The 17,727-nt window shown below is 32.9% G+C and overlaps 2 protein-coding genes across 3 annotated transcripts in view; one reads left to right on the forward strand and one right to left on the reverse strand.

Annotated features, from left to right (window-relative positions):
- The window catches only part of LOC135839353 (neuronal acetylcholine receptor subunit alpha-10-like), a 198,087-nt gene extending 187,720 nt beyond the window's left edge, over window positions 1–10,367 (forward strand). Inside the window, exons 6-9 of one of the 2 annotated variants that reach the window (XM_065355345.1) lie at window positions 779–913; window positions 998–1,182; window positions 9,103–9,289; window positions 9,454–10,367. In XM_065355345.1, the coding sequence (XP_065211417.1) occupies window positions 779–913; window positions 998–1,182; window positions 9,103–9,289; window positions 9,454–9,668 (722 nt within the window). In that variant the 3' untranslated portion in view covers window positions 9,669–10,367. The remainder of the gene's footprint in view (window positions 1–778; window positions 914–997; window positions 1,183–9,102; window positions 9,290–9,453) is intronic. The other variant, XM_065355346.1, reaches the window with a different exon arrangement.
- Window positions 10,368–16,116: 5,749 nt separating this feature from the next.
- Window positions 16,117–17,356, reverse strand: LOC135839354 (uncharacterized). The gene is made up of 5 exons (XM_065355347.1): window positions 17,196–17,356; window positions 17,055–17,085; window positions 16,827–16,958; window positions 16,550–16,732; window positions 16,117–16,446 (listed from the first exon to the last, which is right to left on the reverse strand). Exons 1-5 carry the CDS (start codon window positions 17,196–17,198, stop codon window positions 16,346–16,348), a joined length of 450 nt encoding a protein of 149 aa, XP_065211419.1. The 5' UTR covers window positions 17,199–17,356; the 3' UTR covers window positions 16,117–16,345.
- Between the last annotated feature and the right edge of the window lie 371 nt (window positions 17,357–17,727).

Below are 17,727 nucleotides of genomic sequence, written 5' to 3' on the forward strand. Positions count from 1 at the left end.
TAAAAATTATAAATGATTCGTTCGCGATTACAGCATCTCTCTCAAAATACTCTCCTAATAGTACATAAATATTTTGACGAAAATCGAATGAAAATTACGAATGATTACCATTGAAAAAAATATCATATTATTATATCACACTGAAAACTTACCACATCAAGTATTATCGATTCCCATTCATGGCCACGTACGTAAGTCCAACTAGACAAAATACCATCATCAGCAATTTCTTTAGAAAACGTTCTCATCTGCAATCAAAAACGAATTTTAAAATAGACAAATGAAGCGAGCAAATTACAACGACATTTTTTCCATCTTTGATCTTTAAACATATACTAGCATTTTTTTTCAATTATACAAATTCCAATCTCGTACTAAGCATTTATTTCCCAACACCGAGACATACAAAAAATAAAATAAAGAAAGTGAAAACTATAAGAATACGAATGAGCAAAAAGATTTCCAAAAAAATATCTACCATTTAATGAAAAAATACACGTGCTGAATGTACGTAAAGAAAAGTCTTCAAATAATTCTCTAACGTGATACCTCGTGTATGAAAATGGAACAAACAACTCGAAAATAGTAGGTACTCGTACCACCTACCTTTCGGGTAAACAAATCATTCGTGATGAAGGTTTTCGCATTTTTTAACAACTCGAGGGTAGGAAAAAAACGAACCTATTCTTCGCTTGGTCAATATTCAATACCTATTACAAACGTAGGTACCTGAAAAAAAAGGCATACCTAACTTCTATTTGTTCAATTTCTGTTACAGCTTTGTTGGTTTTCTACGTACCATCCGAGTCGGGAGAAAAAGTAACCTTAGGAATTAGCGCTCTTTTATCGATGACTGTTTTCTTAATGACGATTCGGGAGACGCTACCGCCCACCGAGAAAACTCCATTAATAAGTAAACACTCGTAAATTCGAGTCATCAAACAAAACCACAACCATATACCCTGGGTAATTTACGTTTTTTCCCCATTCTTTACAGGTATGTACTACGGTGTTAGCATCTGTCTGGTGACATTCGCCTCGGGCCTATCTGTAGTCACGTTGAACATTTACCATCGCGGAGTCCGAGGAACCAAAGTGCCAAATTATTTGAAAACCATAGTGCTCGATAAGCTGGCCAAAGTTCTCCACTTGCAACTATGTAGTCGAGAAGATTCCAACCAAGTATTGAAACAAGTATTACTATAATCAATATACCTCTATTCGTGTAAAATTAATCAAAAGCCTTTCGCTCCTACGAGTATAACACACAAACTCTGCTACCTACCCAACGAGCGGAGCGCAACTTCTCCTCCAGTAAACAAGCAATCACTACGAACCATAATAGCAATTCAAACTTCATCGCTATTGCTATAGAAATTTTTCAATGTGCTCAGATAAACCGCTAAATCTACCATAAAGAACTATACGCCTAGGTATCTATCCTTTTCCGGTCCAAAGGCCGAAAATGAAACGCTTCGTGTTTTCAATCAATCTCATCTATATACAGATAGAGCCTACCTACCTACTCGAACACATAACCTACATACAGTAAATACCCTTATAGTATAGCCTACTCGTACTTTTATGTTTTGGTATTCTAATTAGAAATCGATTTCGCCACAAATAAAAATATACTTATACCTATATTTTGAAAATAATATTTCTCAAAAAAGATATTAATTTCTTCGTCGATTCGTTCGCGAAAAGAATCGCGGATGTATTTCACAGTATGCCTATACCAACCCTATCTAACATCTACCCTCAAGCAAAATACCGATACGATTCGAAAAATCCTGTTAAATATTAATAACTGGAAAGTTTTTTTTTTGAGGGATGAGAGGAAGCGAAGGGAAGAATTATAAGATTTCACTCACACATAAAGCATCAACACGATGGTAAGAAAATGAATATTCACTGATTTGGAAATAAACCCAATTTTCAATTTTCATTTTTGTTTTCATAATCTCCATTACAAAATTAAAATTACAAAATGCTGTAAAGCTATTTTTTTTTTTTTTTTTTTTTTTTAGATACTTGAAGCAATTTTTTTGTTAACATGTCTTAATTTTCAAAGAGATTCAGCCAAAAATGAAGAAAAAAAATCATCCAAAAATTCTGAAAAAAATGAAGGGAATAAGTGGACACTTTCAAAATTTGATTTATGTAAAAATGTAAAAAATAGGGTTTTGGAAAAACAATAGAATAAACTCAACGTTAGCAGAGCTGTTCGATAACCAGAAACGTCGAGGGGGGCGGGGCAAGGAAGGGTCTGTGATGAAAAAAAAGCCTGGTTTTTCACTTCTCAAAACACAAATTTTCAAAAGCTTTCAACCTCGCTTTAACTTGAGCTCGTTTTCTTTTCTTTTTCAAAATTTGAAATTTCTAAAAAAAAAAAAAAATAGATATCATTCAACTTTTAAAGTTTTAAAATGAAAAAATAAACTTCTCGCCCAAAAATAATCGTTTTTATGCCTCTCGAAATACAAATTTTCAAAAACCTTCACTCTCACTTGGGCTTGTTCTATTTTCTTTTTCAAAATTAACGTTCCAAAAAAAAATATTTCAAATTCTATAAAATTTAAAAAACCAAAAAATAAACTCCTTGCATTAAAAAAACATCGGTTTATTTCAGTTCTCTCAAAATACTCAAAAAATTTCAACCTCGCTTCGCTTTGATCTGCCCTTTTTTCCCCTTCAAAATCAACTTCCTAAAAATAACATCGTTTTTAGACCTTTCTAAATCAAATTTTTCACAAACTTCCATCCTTGCTTCGCTCGGGCCAATTTACTTCTTGTCTTGAAATAAAAAAAATCACATTCGAGTCCCCAAAAATCCAAACGAAAAATTTTTAGTCAAACCTCCTCCCTCTCCCTCCCTCAAAAAACCGCTAGATAGTTTCGTCTCTAGAAATGGGGCCAAGTTATATTTGTCCCGGTCTCGCTTTGGCTCTCGACGGCCCTGTCGATAACCTGATTGGTATGATACTCAATTACATAGTTCCGATCATAATAAATTAAGTCCATAATCAAACTTATTCAAGCTCATTCAAGCGAATCTGATCAGACCTATTCGGAACAGTTTGATGAAAACTGATCAAACTTAATAACACCTAATTCACTACATCAGATTTAGATCTAATCAAACCGGTTTGCTCCAGTTCAAGCAAAAAAAAATGTATTTTTGATAGAAAATTTTGTAAGAAACATGACTTTTTGACCATTTTGACAAAAATGGCGATTTTTTAACAATTTTTGGGAATATTAAGGACATTTTTTACAATTTTAAGGACTTTTTGACATATGAAACTTTAATTCTTCCAGATAAGTAAAAAATAGGATCTTATTTTGGAATATTTTGGCCAAAAAAAAAAAGGATTTTTCATCACATATGAATTCAACAAACGGGTGTTTTTATGAATCTAGACAGAAAACGTGACTCTTTATGACATTTCAGGCAGAAAACAAGGCTTTTACGACAAAGATGAGGACTTTTGACAATTTTGACAAAAATTAAGCAATTTTTTACAATTTTGAAAAAAGGGACTTTTTTGGAGATTTTAGAAAAAATTACAACTTTTTGACAATTTTGGCTAAAAACGCGACTTTTAATGGCATTTTAGGCACAGAACAGCATTTTCTGACAATTTTTCCACAGATGAAATGTTGGCAAAAAAAAGGATTTTGGTAACAAGAAAACTCGCAGACATTATTTTTAAACATAAATCAATTTTTTCTGCAATTTTGAAAGAAAATCAGATTATTTTTGCAATTTTGTCAGACAAAATGTGAAATTTTTGGAAAAATTTTTATTTATTTATTTTATTTCATTTAATGAGCCATATACAGCAACTTATCGGCTAGAGGCTCGTATTTACGAGTGAAAAGCTTAAAATTAGGTTATACAGGAAATAAAGATAAGTATGTACATACAATTTTAAATTTTTTTATCTAATTTTGTTGAGATTAGAAATTTAATGACTTCGTCTGTGCGAGAAGGGTTGTCAGAGAGGAGGACCTGTAATTGGTTAGAACTTAGGTGTCTGGAGCGTTCATTCTGGTAGGAAGGGCAGTCTATTAGTAAATGAGCAATGTTTAGGGGGATGTTGTTGCATTCTGGGCATAACGGAGGAGGCTGTTTGAGGAATATGAATTGGTGAGTGAGAAGGGAGTGGCCAGTCCTGAGTCGGGTGAGAAGAACCTCAGATTTACGTTGATGTTGCTCAGAAGTTTTCCATAAAGATGTGGTGTTTTTGATGCTTTTTAGTTTATTTGAACTTGGGACCTGAGACTATGAAGATTGAAATACATACTTCATGCATTAGTGTTTTGGAATGGAGTTTCAAATCAGATAGAGGGATTGGTATGTTGGCAAGGGGGAGGTGGAGGTGTGCCTGTTTAGCAGTTTTGTCTGCTAGCTCATTTCCTTGAATCTGGGAGTGTGAAGGTATCCAACATAGTATGGGTGTTATTTTGGAAGAGTTGAAGGAGTTCAATGATCTCAAGTGATATATGTAGGATGTGAATACTTTGACCTATAGTTTTTTATTGATAAAAGAGCAGATAAAGAGTCAGTAAAAATTATGACATTATTTAAAGAAAAATCAAGGGAATATGAAATTGCAGATTTAATTGCATATAGTTCAGCAGTAAGGATAGTGCAAAGGGAGGGGAGAGCAATGGGGATAGATACATCGCCATGAATGATTGCGCATCCAGTGAATTGTTGAGTTTTTGAACCATCAGTATATATAAGACTGAATTCTTCATACTTGTAAAAAAGAAGGAGAAGAAAATGTCTTTTAAGTATGATGGAGTTGGTGTGATTTTTGTTAAATTCTGTCAAGGATAGGTCGATAATAGGGTTAAAAGATTGCCAAGGTGGGATAGGGTTTACTAACAAGTGGTGTATTTTAATGATATTTTCTTCAATTTGTTGGAGAAAAGATTGGAATTTTACAGATAGTGAATGTATAGGAATTATATATTCCAACTTTAAGTTGAAGTCAGGGTTTGATTTTATGCTCAAGTATGTTGATGTCGAAATATACTGTCTAGTATGTCAAGTGGACATTCAGAAGCATCATTAAGAAGGCTTACAGTAGGGGTAGTTCTGAAGGCTCCAGTGGAAATTTGGACAGCTGTGTTTTGAATAGTGTTTAGCCTGCAGAGGCGACTATCAGGGGCATAAGTATAGACAGAATATCCATAATCTAAAACTGGTCTGATGAGTGTGCGGTATAGTTTGAGCAAGGTATGACGATCATTCTTCCAGATAAGTAAATGGGATCTTTTTGGCAATTTTGACAAAAACTAAGAAATGTTTTACAATTTAAAAAAAAGGGACTTCTTTTGGAGATTTTAGAAAAAATTACAACTTGTTGACAATTTTGGCTAAGAACACGACTTTTTATGGCATTTTAGGCACAGAATAGCATTTCCTGACAATTTTTCCACAGATGAAATGTAGGCAAAAAAAAGGCTTATTTTTGTAAAAAGAAAACTTGCAGCTGCATTGTTTTTAAACATACCTCAACTAATTTTTCCTGCAATTTTGATAAAAAATTAGATTATTTTTGCAATTTTTGGCAGACAAAATGTGAAATTTTTAGAAAAATTTGTAACAGTACAAAAATAAGTCTTTTCAAAGTTTTGCCCAAAAAACTGCAATTTTTGGGAATTTTGACCAAAAAAAAAGAGGTTTTTTTGGTTACTTCTTTTAGGTACCGCGACTTTTTCTCTAACAGATTTCCTCTGAAACAATTTTTTCTAATAGAAAATTTATCCAACGTCAATTTCTCTAAAACACATATTTTCTACTATAAATTTTTGCCAACATTATTTTTTCTCTAAAACATTTTCTTTAAAATATATTTCAAAGTACATCCGAATTTTTCTGAATATAATTTCTTTTTTCAAAAAAACTCCTCCCTTGGTCTCTGGCAGAGGTCTCCAAAATTGGAAAAAATAACAGACAACCCTTTGAAATCTAAAATATCAACCTGATAAATCAAATCAAAAACTTTCTCTCAATTCGAAACACCCTCCCACGAAACAAAAAAAAAAAACAACTGCAGATAAGGTACTTAAAAATATATAATTCAGATTTGTAAAAAAATTTTGAAACATTTTCAATTTTACAGTAGCGTGCAAATTAGTTTGGGACAGCAGCCAAATCATAACATTACACCATTTTTCAAAACCTTGCTACAACAATACCGCTAACAATTTTGAAAAAAAAATTACAGGAGGTGAAAGCCCTATCCTTTACGAAAATTTTGATGTGTTTGAACCAAAAAAAATAAGTTTCTAAAAGCTCATAAAAGCTCACTTAAATAAAAATCAGAAAATTTTCAGTCTTTTAGTTTTCCGCATTTACCGGACTAACCGTACGTCTTAGCAAAAATCTGATGACTTTATGCTGAAAGAGAATTAAATTCTCTACAATTTCGTTTACATGACATTTTTGTAGGACGCTCGGTTTCAAAACTGTACACCTTTAAAGTTTGAGTAAAAAAACGTTACTGCAACTTTTTTTAAGTAAAAAAAACAACTTTTTTTACTAAAACTTCAAAGACGTGCAGTTTTGAAACAGAGCGTCCTACAAAAATTTTATGTATACGAAATTGTAGAGAATTTAATTCTCTTTCAGCTTAACGTCATCAGATTTTTGCTAGGACGTACGGTCCATCCGGTAAATGCGGAAAACTAAAAGACTGAAAATTTTCTGATTTTTATTTTAGTGAGCTTTTATGAGCTTTTAGGAACTTATTTTTTTTGGTTCAAACACATCAAAATTTTCGTAAAGGAGAGGGCTTTCACCCCCTGTAATTTTTTTTTCAAAATTGTTAGCGGTATTGTTGTAGCGAGGTTTTGAAAAATGGTGTAATGTTGTGATTTTGCTGCTGTCCCAAACTAATTTGCACACTACTGTAAAAGAATACTTTTCTGGCGAATTTTGACCAAACAAACATGGATTATTTTCACAGCAAGTATTTTATGAAAAAGTAAGTTTTTTTTTGAAATTTTAGCAAATAAGTAAATTTTTCGGCAGTTTTGATGATAAACTCATTTTTTGGGGGGCAATTCTGATGAAAAAACAGGTTTTTTGCTACCAAAAAAAAACAAAAATTTTTGGAAATTTTTACCAAGAAGATTTTTTTAGCAATTTTGGCAAAAAACAACAACAACAAGACTTCACCAAAAAGCATGATGAGTCACGTTAAAAAAGGTTTTTTTTTGCAATTTTGATAGAGAAAGAAGCAGATTTTCTGGGATCAAAAAGCAAAACTTTCTAGAAATTTTTCCTCAAATTTCTTTTTTGTGCATTTTAGGCAAAAAAAACACGACTTTTTGACGATTTCGATTTAAAAAAATAGGTTTTTCGCCAATGTTTACAAAACCTGAACATTTTTTAAACAATGTTTTTTACCTATTTACAATTTATCCTCAAAAAAAGTAAAGATTTTTTGGCACGTACATAGGTAGGTATTTTGGTTTGAAAAAATTGATTTTTCTGCAATTTGAACGAAAAAATTATACCGTTCTGCGAATTTTGACCAAAAAAAAAGGGTTTTATGCAATTTTAGCGTAAAACAAAACTTTCTGGCAATTTTGATAAAAAATGAAGATTTTGTGAAATTTTTACCAAAAAAAAGGCTTCTTGGGAAATTCAACCAAAAAACAACAGGAATTTTCTCAAATTTTGGTAAGTTAAGTAAATAAAACATGGTTTTTTTGTCCATTTTTGGGCATTCGGGATAATTAGGTTCAAAAAAGGATTCGGGAAATTAGTTATTCGGAAGGAATAATAATATTCATTAAATATAATCAATTTATATAAAATTCGTTGCTCTTGAAATGAAAATTATAAACCATGACTTTTTCCTTATGAGTGAAACTCCTTAACTTTCCAGTCTAAGTAATTATAGATCAGCTCTGGTCCAATCTGACCTGATCAATGGATCAGATCCCATTATTCTTTCATACGAGCTACTGAATAACTCGAATGAATCAACGCTGGTCATTTCAAGTGGTTAAATCACAAACATCCAGTTCAGGGCTGAAAACCGAAGGAAAAAATACCATAAAAAACTAGCATAATAATCTATATCATTATTCAGCCATCTAAAAAGAAACAAAAAAAAAACGAGCCAAAAAATGCTTCGAAAATCAGAAAATAATAAGTCATCGAAGCCATACAACTATTTCCCTTCTTTGTTTCACCCGAGTAATAATCTTCCCTCTTCAATCCTACACGCATAACTAGATATCGTCAATCAAAGTAATTAATCTCTCTATTTTACACACAATCTTTAACATTCCTCGTGTTCAAAAAAAAAAAAAAAAGAAATCTCAAACCCTCTAAATTGGTACCATCACAAAAATCCGTTTAAAAAGCAATTAACACGCTTTCGCGAAATCCCTACACAAAATGGAAAATGCAAAAAAAAAAAAATGGTCGATTAGGTTGGCGGCAATGCTTGACATGGCAATAATGTCACGTTTTATTGTATCGTAGGCGATTATTATTAACTACTCTAACCATACATCAGCGACCATATAAAATAGCAGCATCTCGTATACATATAGTAAAATGACAGGGTATTAAATAGCTTAAAGATTCGCTTATATGTGCTAGCGTGTGTGTTATCGCATTAGTAGTGCCATATAATGTAGATGAAGAGGCATAAAGGGGCATATAGAATAGGTTACTCGTATGTACGAGTACACACAGAGTTGAGAACACGATGACTACGATGACGTTTGAATAATTTGCGACTTGTAGTAGAAATATTTTACTTGTTCGTTCGGTATATACACATGAAAGATAATCTACGTTTAGTGAGAGAGAGAGAGACGACGACAACGACGACGAGGAAATTGATTTACTAAAAAGTAAGTCTGGTGTATAGTGCACCATACCCATATGCCTCAGCATCAGCCCCCCTCCCTCCCCATCCTCCATCTGCCTATCCAATAAGTAAACGTATAGCAAAAGACGCATAATGAGCACAGGCAAGAGTCGCGCAAATACACCGAAGATACAAAATGTACAACGGTTAATCATAAGAAATAAAGCTTAAAATAATAACGAGCTGTCAGTTTCAGGACTTGATGGAACAGCATTTCAACCACACTAAACAACATTATCAAGATCGTGCAACAAGTACTCACGAATGGTATACCGTTGATGACGACAGTAATATTCATCAAACTCATGCCAACATGGCAGGGGTACCCAGTCAAGAGTTTGCAAATTCTCCGCTTCCTTCTACTTCAAAGTTTCCAGGTACGTAATACCGGCGACATGATTAAATATAGGCCTATACCTATACTCGTACTCGTACTTATCAGCGAATAGGTATCTCTTCTATAAGCACGTGCTTTTATAGGAATTATTTATACCTATTCTAATGCCTATAATGATTACTTATACCTACTTTGTCTGCGCAGACGAGAATACGTATTTTTATGCTTTACACCAAGTAACACAAAGTATTCAAAGGAACGAGCAAAGGTTAACGGAGCACGAAAAGAGAGAGATAACCGAACACGAATGGAAACAAGTATCGTTGGTTTGCGATCGGTTCCTTTTATACGTTTTTTTAATCACGACTGCCGTTACAACCGGTGTTATTTTATCCGGTTCACCGTATGGACCGTTTTAGTATTTAAGGTTACTCTTTTCTTTTTCTTTTTCTTTTTCGTTCGAACTACCATTAAGACGTATTTTAAACATCGAGCTATATTGTTGAATAATATGTTTCTCTCGGTTTCAATTATTCTTTTAAAAAAATAGCATTTTTTGTGATTTATGTTTAAAACTTGTATAGGCTATGTATATTTTATTATTCTATTATTTTTTAAGTTCATCGTACTTACTTGTATTTTAATGAGTTGAATAGATAGGTATAGTTATTCACGAGTGATCTGAAATTGTGACGTAACCCAGAAGTAAATCTATAGACTAAGAACTTACCCTATTTATATGGACACGTTTGGAACTATAATGCCACTATTTGACCAAAGTGATACTGACAAGGGAACCTTTTGAGATGTCCGCCTCCGATTTGAACGGGACTGGGATTTTTGGAAAGAGCATAGTCTAAAACCCCCAAAACCAAATTTTCAGCATCCCAAGTTCATTTTTCGATTTTTGGCGAATTTTTGAAAACCCAAAATTGACTGTTTTGGTGATTTATGCTTTTTTTAAAAAAAGTACGTACTTGATCAGTAAAAATGTTCAAAATAAGTCCTAAAACTGATATTAACCCCTCAAATCCAAATTTTCGCCATTTCCAGCCATTCTGGAGCCTCCAGCGCAATTTTTCAATTTCTCCAGAATTTTGAATTTGCTCCAGAAGGCGTGAATATGAAGTTGGGCAGCTGAAAATCGAGTTGTGTGTCATACTCGACCTGTTTAACGAATTTATCCACATTTCAGCCAATTCTGGAGGAGACACCTCAAGAGTGGTTTTTTGACCGGTTTTTTTTCAGAATAAAAATATACAAAAACCAAAAATTTCCCGTTTGCGAGGAAATTTTCGAAATTTGCGCGAATCGCAGTATTTTGTCATGAACTAGCCCCATGTGGGCGAATGTCGCCATTTCCAGCAATTCTGGAGCCTCCAGCGCGATTTTTCAATTTCTCCAGGGGCTCCAGAAAGGCTGGAAATGGGGAAATTCACCCTCGTGGGCTTGATTAATGACGAAATACAGCAATTTGCGCCTTTTTCGATAACTTTCTCGAAAACGAGAAATTTTTGATTTTTGGATATTTTTATTTTGAAAAAAACTGGTCAAAAAACCACTTTTGAGGTGTCCCCTCCAGAATCGGCTCAAATGCGGATAAACTCGTTAAACAGGTCGAGTGTAATATACAACTCGATTTTTAGCTGCCCAACTTCATATTAACGCCTTCTGGAGCAAATTCAAAATTCTGGAGAAATTGAAAAATCGCGCTGGAGCCTCCTGCAGAATGGCTGGAAATGGCGAGATTCACCCTCATGGGCTTAGTTCATGACTAAATACAGCGATGAGCACAAATTTCGAAAATTTTCTCGCAAACCGGAAATTTTTGATTTTTGGATACTTTTATTTTGAAAAAAAGCTGGTCAAAAAACCACTCTTGAGGTGTCCCCTCCAGAATCGGCTCAAATGTGGATAAACTCGTTAAACAGGTCGAGTGTAATGTACAACTCGATTTTTAGCTGCCCAACTTCATATTCACGCCTTCTAGAGCAAATTCAAAATTCTGGAGAAATTGAAAAATCGCGCTGGAGGCTCCAGAACGGCTGGAAATTGTGAAATTTGGATTTGGGGGAGTTAGTTTATGATAAAATACAGCGGCGATTCGTGCAAATTTCAAAAATTTCCTCGCAAACGGGAAACTTTTGATTTTTTTGATTTTTCAATTTTGAAAAAAGCTGGTCAAAAAGCCACTTTTGAGGTATCACTCTCAAAATCGGCTCAAATGTGGATAAACTCGTTAAACAGGTCGAGTGTAATATACAACTCGATTTTTAGCTGTCCAACTTCATATTCGCGCCTTCTGGAGCAAATTCAAAATTCTGGAGAAATTAAAAAATCGCGCTGGAGGCTCCAGAATGGCTGGAAATGGTAAAATTTGGATTTGGGTAAATAATTTTAGTTTTGGGACTTATTTTGACCATTTTTACTGATCAAATACGTACTTTTTTAAAAAAAAAGCATAAATCACCAAGATAGTCAATTTTGGATTTTCGAAAATTCGCCAAAAATCAAAAAATGAACTTGGGAAGCTGAAAATTTGGTTTTGGGGGTTTTACCCGTACAACAATGACCATGCTAATTTCGATGTGAATGTCGACCCATCCACATCCGTCACTTTTGGATGCCACATGTCGATGTGAATTTCGACCCTGTGTCGAGCTAATTGTCGATGTAATTGTCGACTGATGTTGATCTGCATTCGTGTCGACAATTGGCTCGACACAAGGTCGAAATTCACATCGACATGAGGCATCCAAAAGTGACGGATGTGGATGGATCGACATTCACATCGAAATTTATGTCGACCTCCGACTTTGTAAAATTATAAAATTTGAGTTTAAAAATTTATAATTTTTTTTCCAAAAATGATTTCCTCTGATGTGGCTATTGCTCGTGCTGAAAACAGCATCGATGCAAAGACCACTTCCGAAGAAGTACAGACGAAAAGTCTGTATAATCGAACAGTCGAAAAGAAATTTCTTATATCATAGACGGTGCAATACTTTATCTGCGAGTACTAAACTAATCCATTTTTCATGTCGACATGTCGATGTTAATGTTGATGTGAAATTCGACATCAACAAATACATCCACAATATCAACATCATATCATCTACAACTCAAAACTGTGGAAAAGTGAATAATTTCGTCAATGCCCTAAAAAATTTGTTTTCCTCATTGAACAAGACCATATTTTTGAATGTTTACTAAACTTTTAAACACCAAAACAGAAATTTCAATTCTGAAAAATTGGTCGACATAGTTGTAGATGTAAATTTCGAGCATCGAATTTTACATCTACATGTCGATCTGGCATGTAGAGGTATGAGAAATAATGAGAAAATTTCGAAAATTTTCTTTTATTTGGCTTTTGTACGGACAGAAGATTCCTACTAAATAATTAATTGATCACTTTTCCATCATCATGTTGGAAAAAACGTAGTCGATGTAAATGTCGACGTCGACAATTGTTGTGCGGGTAGACTATGCTTTTTCCAAAAATCGCGGTCCCGTTCGAATCGGAGGCGGACACCTCAAGAGGTTCCCTTGTGAGACACAAAAAACAACAGTCCCAAATTTTAAATTCATTTTCTCAATAAAAATTTTCAAGGGTACATATTAGGTACATAATTATAAAACTCAAAAATTTTGAATATTTTTCCAAAAAAAACCGAATTTTTATTTGTTGAAATATAATTTTCATGATTGATAATCAATCGTTCATTCAACAAAAAATGATAACAACTCTTAAGTAAGTAAGTTACTTATTTATAGGAGCATTCACTGAAGTTTAAACATTTTTCGAGAAGAGGTAGCACTAATGGTTTTAAAGCCAATTTTTCTCGTATTCCAAAACTCAACAATTCACTAGGTATTCAATAAAAAGTTATGAACTAAACCACTCGGACGCAGGCAAAAAAATCTACCTACCAACAAACTTGGTTTCAAACTTTCGATGCATAAATTTTTTGAACTTAATTTTAAATCAAAACTCAATTCAAAAACAAATGTTGCAAAATCTGAAATTTTTGCGAATTTTTTTTTGTCATAGGTCTGAAAAAAAATGAACTGGCACAGAAGAAAATTGTGGATTTGAATTATGGTTTTTGAAAATTTGATTCAAAATTGATCAAAAGACGGTAAAACTAAGATCACAGGTGCTGAATTCAATTAATTCAATTTACAACATTTTTTCGAAAACTTAGAATATTGAAAATCCGTACTCCAGAGGCTCCAGAACAACTCGAAATCATCGTCAAACGACTCGAGAAGTTAAAAATCAGGTACACAGACCGAACATCAGCATCACATTCTGATCTTTTTTCACGGTAAATCGGTCAACTTTGGGATTTGAAAAATTCCTCAATAGTCGGTGGACATAAGGATCAATTGCACCCCCCCCCTGCCGATCCTCCGGGACAACTTTTTCCTTAAGGGCGAGTTCTAAGGAACATTTCCAGCCCTTGTCCTAAAAAAAAGTAGATGAATTTCTGGTCATTTCGGAGTCTCCGGCGATTTTTTTGAAAATTACTGGAGCCTCCAGTAGATTTTTGAAACTTGAAAGTTCCCCAAAATTTCATCAATGAAGATAGGAAGCTAAAATTAACGAATTTTCAATTTTCCTAAAACGCCATAAAAACATTCAAAAAGTCACTGGAGGCTCCAGAATGACTTGAACTCACCTGAAATCGTCTTCAGAGGGTGTTAAAATTGGAGTGCAAAGGTAATTTCGGTTTTTCATCTCCATTTGATGAAATTTTGAGGAAATTCCAAGTTTCAAAAATCTACTGGAGGCTCCAGTAATTTTCAAAAACTCACAGGAGCCTCCAAAACCACTTGAAACCACCATGCAGTTGATTTCGTATTGTATTGAAATTAGTTTGCAGAGTAAATTTCGGCTTGCTAACCACATTTGATGAAATTTTGTGGAAATTTCGAGTTTTAAAAATCTGCTGGAGGCTCCAGAACTGCTCAAAACGGTTTTCAATCGATTTGGCAGATCAAAAATAGGGTATAACCCAAATTTCAGCTTTTTAGGTCAATTTGGTAAAATTTTAATTTTTTCCCACATTTTTGGCCAAAATTTGATTTTCAAAAATTCACCAAAAATCGAAAAAGGCACTTTAGCACTTGAAATTTTGACAGGTGATGAATTTTTTCCGGCTGTTTCGATTTACTTTGGTACGGTTTGAAAAATTTCGTGCAAGTCCTATGTTGGAACGCAAAAATCTGCAATTTCGGCTGACCTGTCAATCAAAATGGCCGCCATTTTGTAAGTATAGGCCACTTTTTTTTAGGACAAGGGCTAGAAATGTTCCTTAGGACTCCCCCTTTAAGAAAAAAGTTGTCCCGGAGGATCGGCAGGGGGTGAAACTGATCCTTATGCGGGCCCCCCGACTACAAACATCGAAAAATTAATTTCAATGGCTGAAATTTACGTTGGAGGTGTACTCGTGTTGGATGCTGCAGAATGTCTCAAAACTAATACTTATCGATCTTAGTTGAATTTTAAAAAAATATCCACATCGATTCATTTTGATTGAAAAAGTTTATATTTCATGAGAAAGTTTAAAAATCGCCCTCAAAACGTTTTTTTTTTTCATTTTCAAAATTTTCAAAAATTTCAAAAATGAACTTCAGCTCTGATATTTTGAAAACTGGATGTGATGTTTTTCACTACTATTTCACCTCATTCAGTGTTGCAGAGGAAATGGCATACTCCCTACTCTCTCTCTCTCTAAAAAAAAAGACATGTTTTGAATTCAAGTAGAAAAGCTACAGATTGTGAGTTCGAAGCAAAATGTCTTATAATTTTTCAGAAAACTCATTTCAGCTTGAAAATTTCATCAACTACCATAATTATGGTTTCTAGATTATTTTGTACTCAGCGAGTCAAATAATCTCGATCTGAACCCATTAGACCATGATTTTGCTTGAATTTTCAGATTCCAGTTTTTAATGAAATGAACTCGTTCAATTTATCAACTTTTTACGGTTAAAAAAAAATTATATGTAATAGGAAAAAAAATGAAATTTGAAAATTCAAGCGAAATCATCATCTGATAAGTCTGAATAGGCGTAATCTCATTCTCAATTCTCTCACTTTTGAAAAATTGAAATTTTCAAAATTGATTTGTGGTTACGTCGCAAATTATAGGAAAGGCTTATACAAATTATGAAAAAAAAAAAAAAAACTGACTCCAACGGAGATCACACGGCGTCAATTAAATCATTTCATTAAAGCCCAATGTAATCGCATCGCATAGATTACCATTAATAAATTTCATTTTTATTCGTAGTTAAATTTAAGTTGTAAACAAATGATGAAGTTGGATTTTTATTTTTTTTTTTTGGCGATGTACTTGGAATTCAATTCATTTTTTAAATTCAGTCTTCAAATCCACCGAAATACTTTTTTTCTATTGTTTTATTCAGAAAACTAATTTAATAAAGCAAAAAAAAAGTATAAAATTTCCAATATACAAATCATTTAGACAGGTACTTGAGTTATCCAGATATTTAATTTAAATTTGAATAAAAATCAACATCGTTTTTCAATCAATTTCGTTGATTTAAAAAAAAAAAAAAAACGAACGCTTTTCCAAAAATTTGTTGTAATTAAACTGTACTTTTAGAATCGTTTATTTGTAATTGAAAATTTCATTACCAAATGAGTGTACGTAATTGTATAAATTATAAATCATTGTACATTATGTTCATCATATTTTATATTGTATAAAACTTGTTTTCAAAATGTTGTCAAGTACATAATTATTTTCTATTTTTTCAAACTCAATTTAGATTTGTATTGTATAAACATAAAAAATATACAATCGCTGAAATCAGCAAAAATGCATCACAACGTAGCAATAAAAAAAATATAATAACCTTATTGAGAAAAAAATTAATATATCACAATATTTCACCACACCACAAAAAGTAACATACAAAATGAATAAATAACTTATTAAAACAACTAAAACTTACATAGAAAAAATTAAAATAAAATACATTTTGGCAAATTTTATACGCAATAAGAATGAAAAAAAATATAGGACGGATAGAAATAAATAAGTCAAATTATACGAATCGATTAATAATAATCTGGAACAGGAGCGCAGGCAATTTTAACAAAATCTTCGTATTTGACCATTCCATTGAGAGAAACGTTAGCTTCGCGGAAAATCTGATCGACTGTTTTTAATCAAACATAATAATATGATTCGAAAATTAATGATATTATTTCAATTGAACGATAAAACAATTCAAGAATATAAATATCATGTTGAATAATTACCTTCTTTACCACTTAATTGTTCTCCCCAATTAAGCAACAAATGTCGTAGATGTTTAGCAGTAATTAATCCATTTTTTCCAGTATCCGAAGCTCTAAACGCGTCGACCACTTCTTTAGGTAATTTTTCTACTTGACTATGAGTATGCATAATTTTCAGAAATTCTGGGAAGGATATTTTACCATCTGAAAGTTCGAATAAATAAAAACAAACATTAATTTTAACACGACGTACTAATCATGTATCTAAAGGACTAATGAATCCGGAACATAAGCCTACTTCTTTCTTTCATGTACTTCTTTAGTTCGAAAATCGTAGGGCTCATGCCCAGTGATCTCATAATGACAGAGAGTTCATCTAAAGTCCGTATTTGTCCACTACGAGCGTACAGGTAGAAACATTCTCGAAATTCTGAAACAATTGAGATCGAATTCGTTAGCACAAATGCACAGTTTTATGAATCGTTTTAGTTATGAATTGCCACGTCAACCAAATGTAGAAACTTACCATCGATATCTTCTTCTCTAAAATAATGAGCCTGTAAAAAATAAACAATAGAATGTGTATAATTTTCATTATCGCTGTTCATAAACACCTACGACGTTAAATGTAAGTAAACCGTGGAACAATAAAAGTAGATCATCTTACCATTGCTATAAATGATACGAATAAAGTTGAAAATATTGAGACTCGAGCTTATTCTCGAAAAGCACAGTATTTCACAAAGTAAAATTCTCGATTTTGAATCGAAAAATAACTCTTTGAAAACAAATGCAAAATGAAGCCAAAAACACAATCAAAAATGTTTTAAAAATTATTTACAGTTATTCGGTGTTACTGATAAGAGTGATAAGGAACGTAGAACATAAACAATTCCGCGAGTTATTTTTTACATTTACGAGGACTATTTTCATGATGAGGTGAATGTTGAATTGCTGGCTATTTCCAACTTCTATTGCTATCTATCGTCACGATAGAAAACAACATGATTTAGAAGCTGAAGCCAGAAGGTGCTGCCCAATTTTAAAATTTAAACCATAACTTACTTTGAAAAAAATTGGACAAAAGTCTCAAAGTTTATGAAAAACTTGAGATGAAATTCTTTGACAATTTTTTAAAAAATTGAGACTTCTTGAGTTCTTGACAATTGAATTTTGGAAACAAGACTTTACACGAATGA

Source organism: Planococcus citri, chromosome 3, assembly GCF_950023065.1.
Source record: "Planococcus citri chromosome 3, ihPlaCitr1.1, whole genome shotgun sequence".
Lineage (NCBI taxonomy): Eukaryota > Metazoa > Arthropoda > Insecta > Hemiptera > Pseudococcidae > Planococcus > Planococcus citri.

What these genes read in the sequence shown, in the direction of transcription:
- LOC135839354 (XM_065355347.1), bottom strand. An exon ending in GAAGTACATGAAAGAAAGAA is followed by an intron (nt 16,733 to 16,826) that starts GTAGGCTTATGT and finishes TCGAACTTTCAG; the next exon opens with ATGGTAAAATATCCTTCCCA. An exon ending in ACAATTAAGTGGTAAAGAAG is followed by an intron (nt 16,447 to 16,549) that starts GTAATTATTCAA and finishes GATTAAAAACAG; the next exon opens with TCGATCAGATTTTCCGCGAA.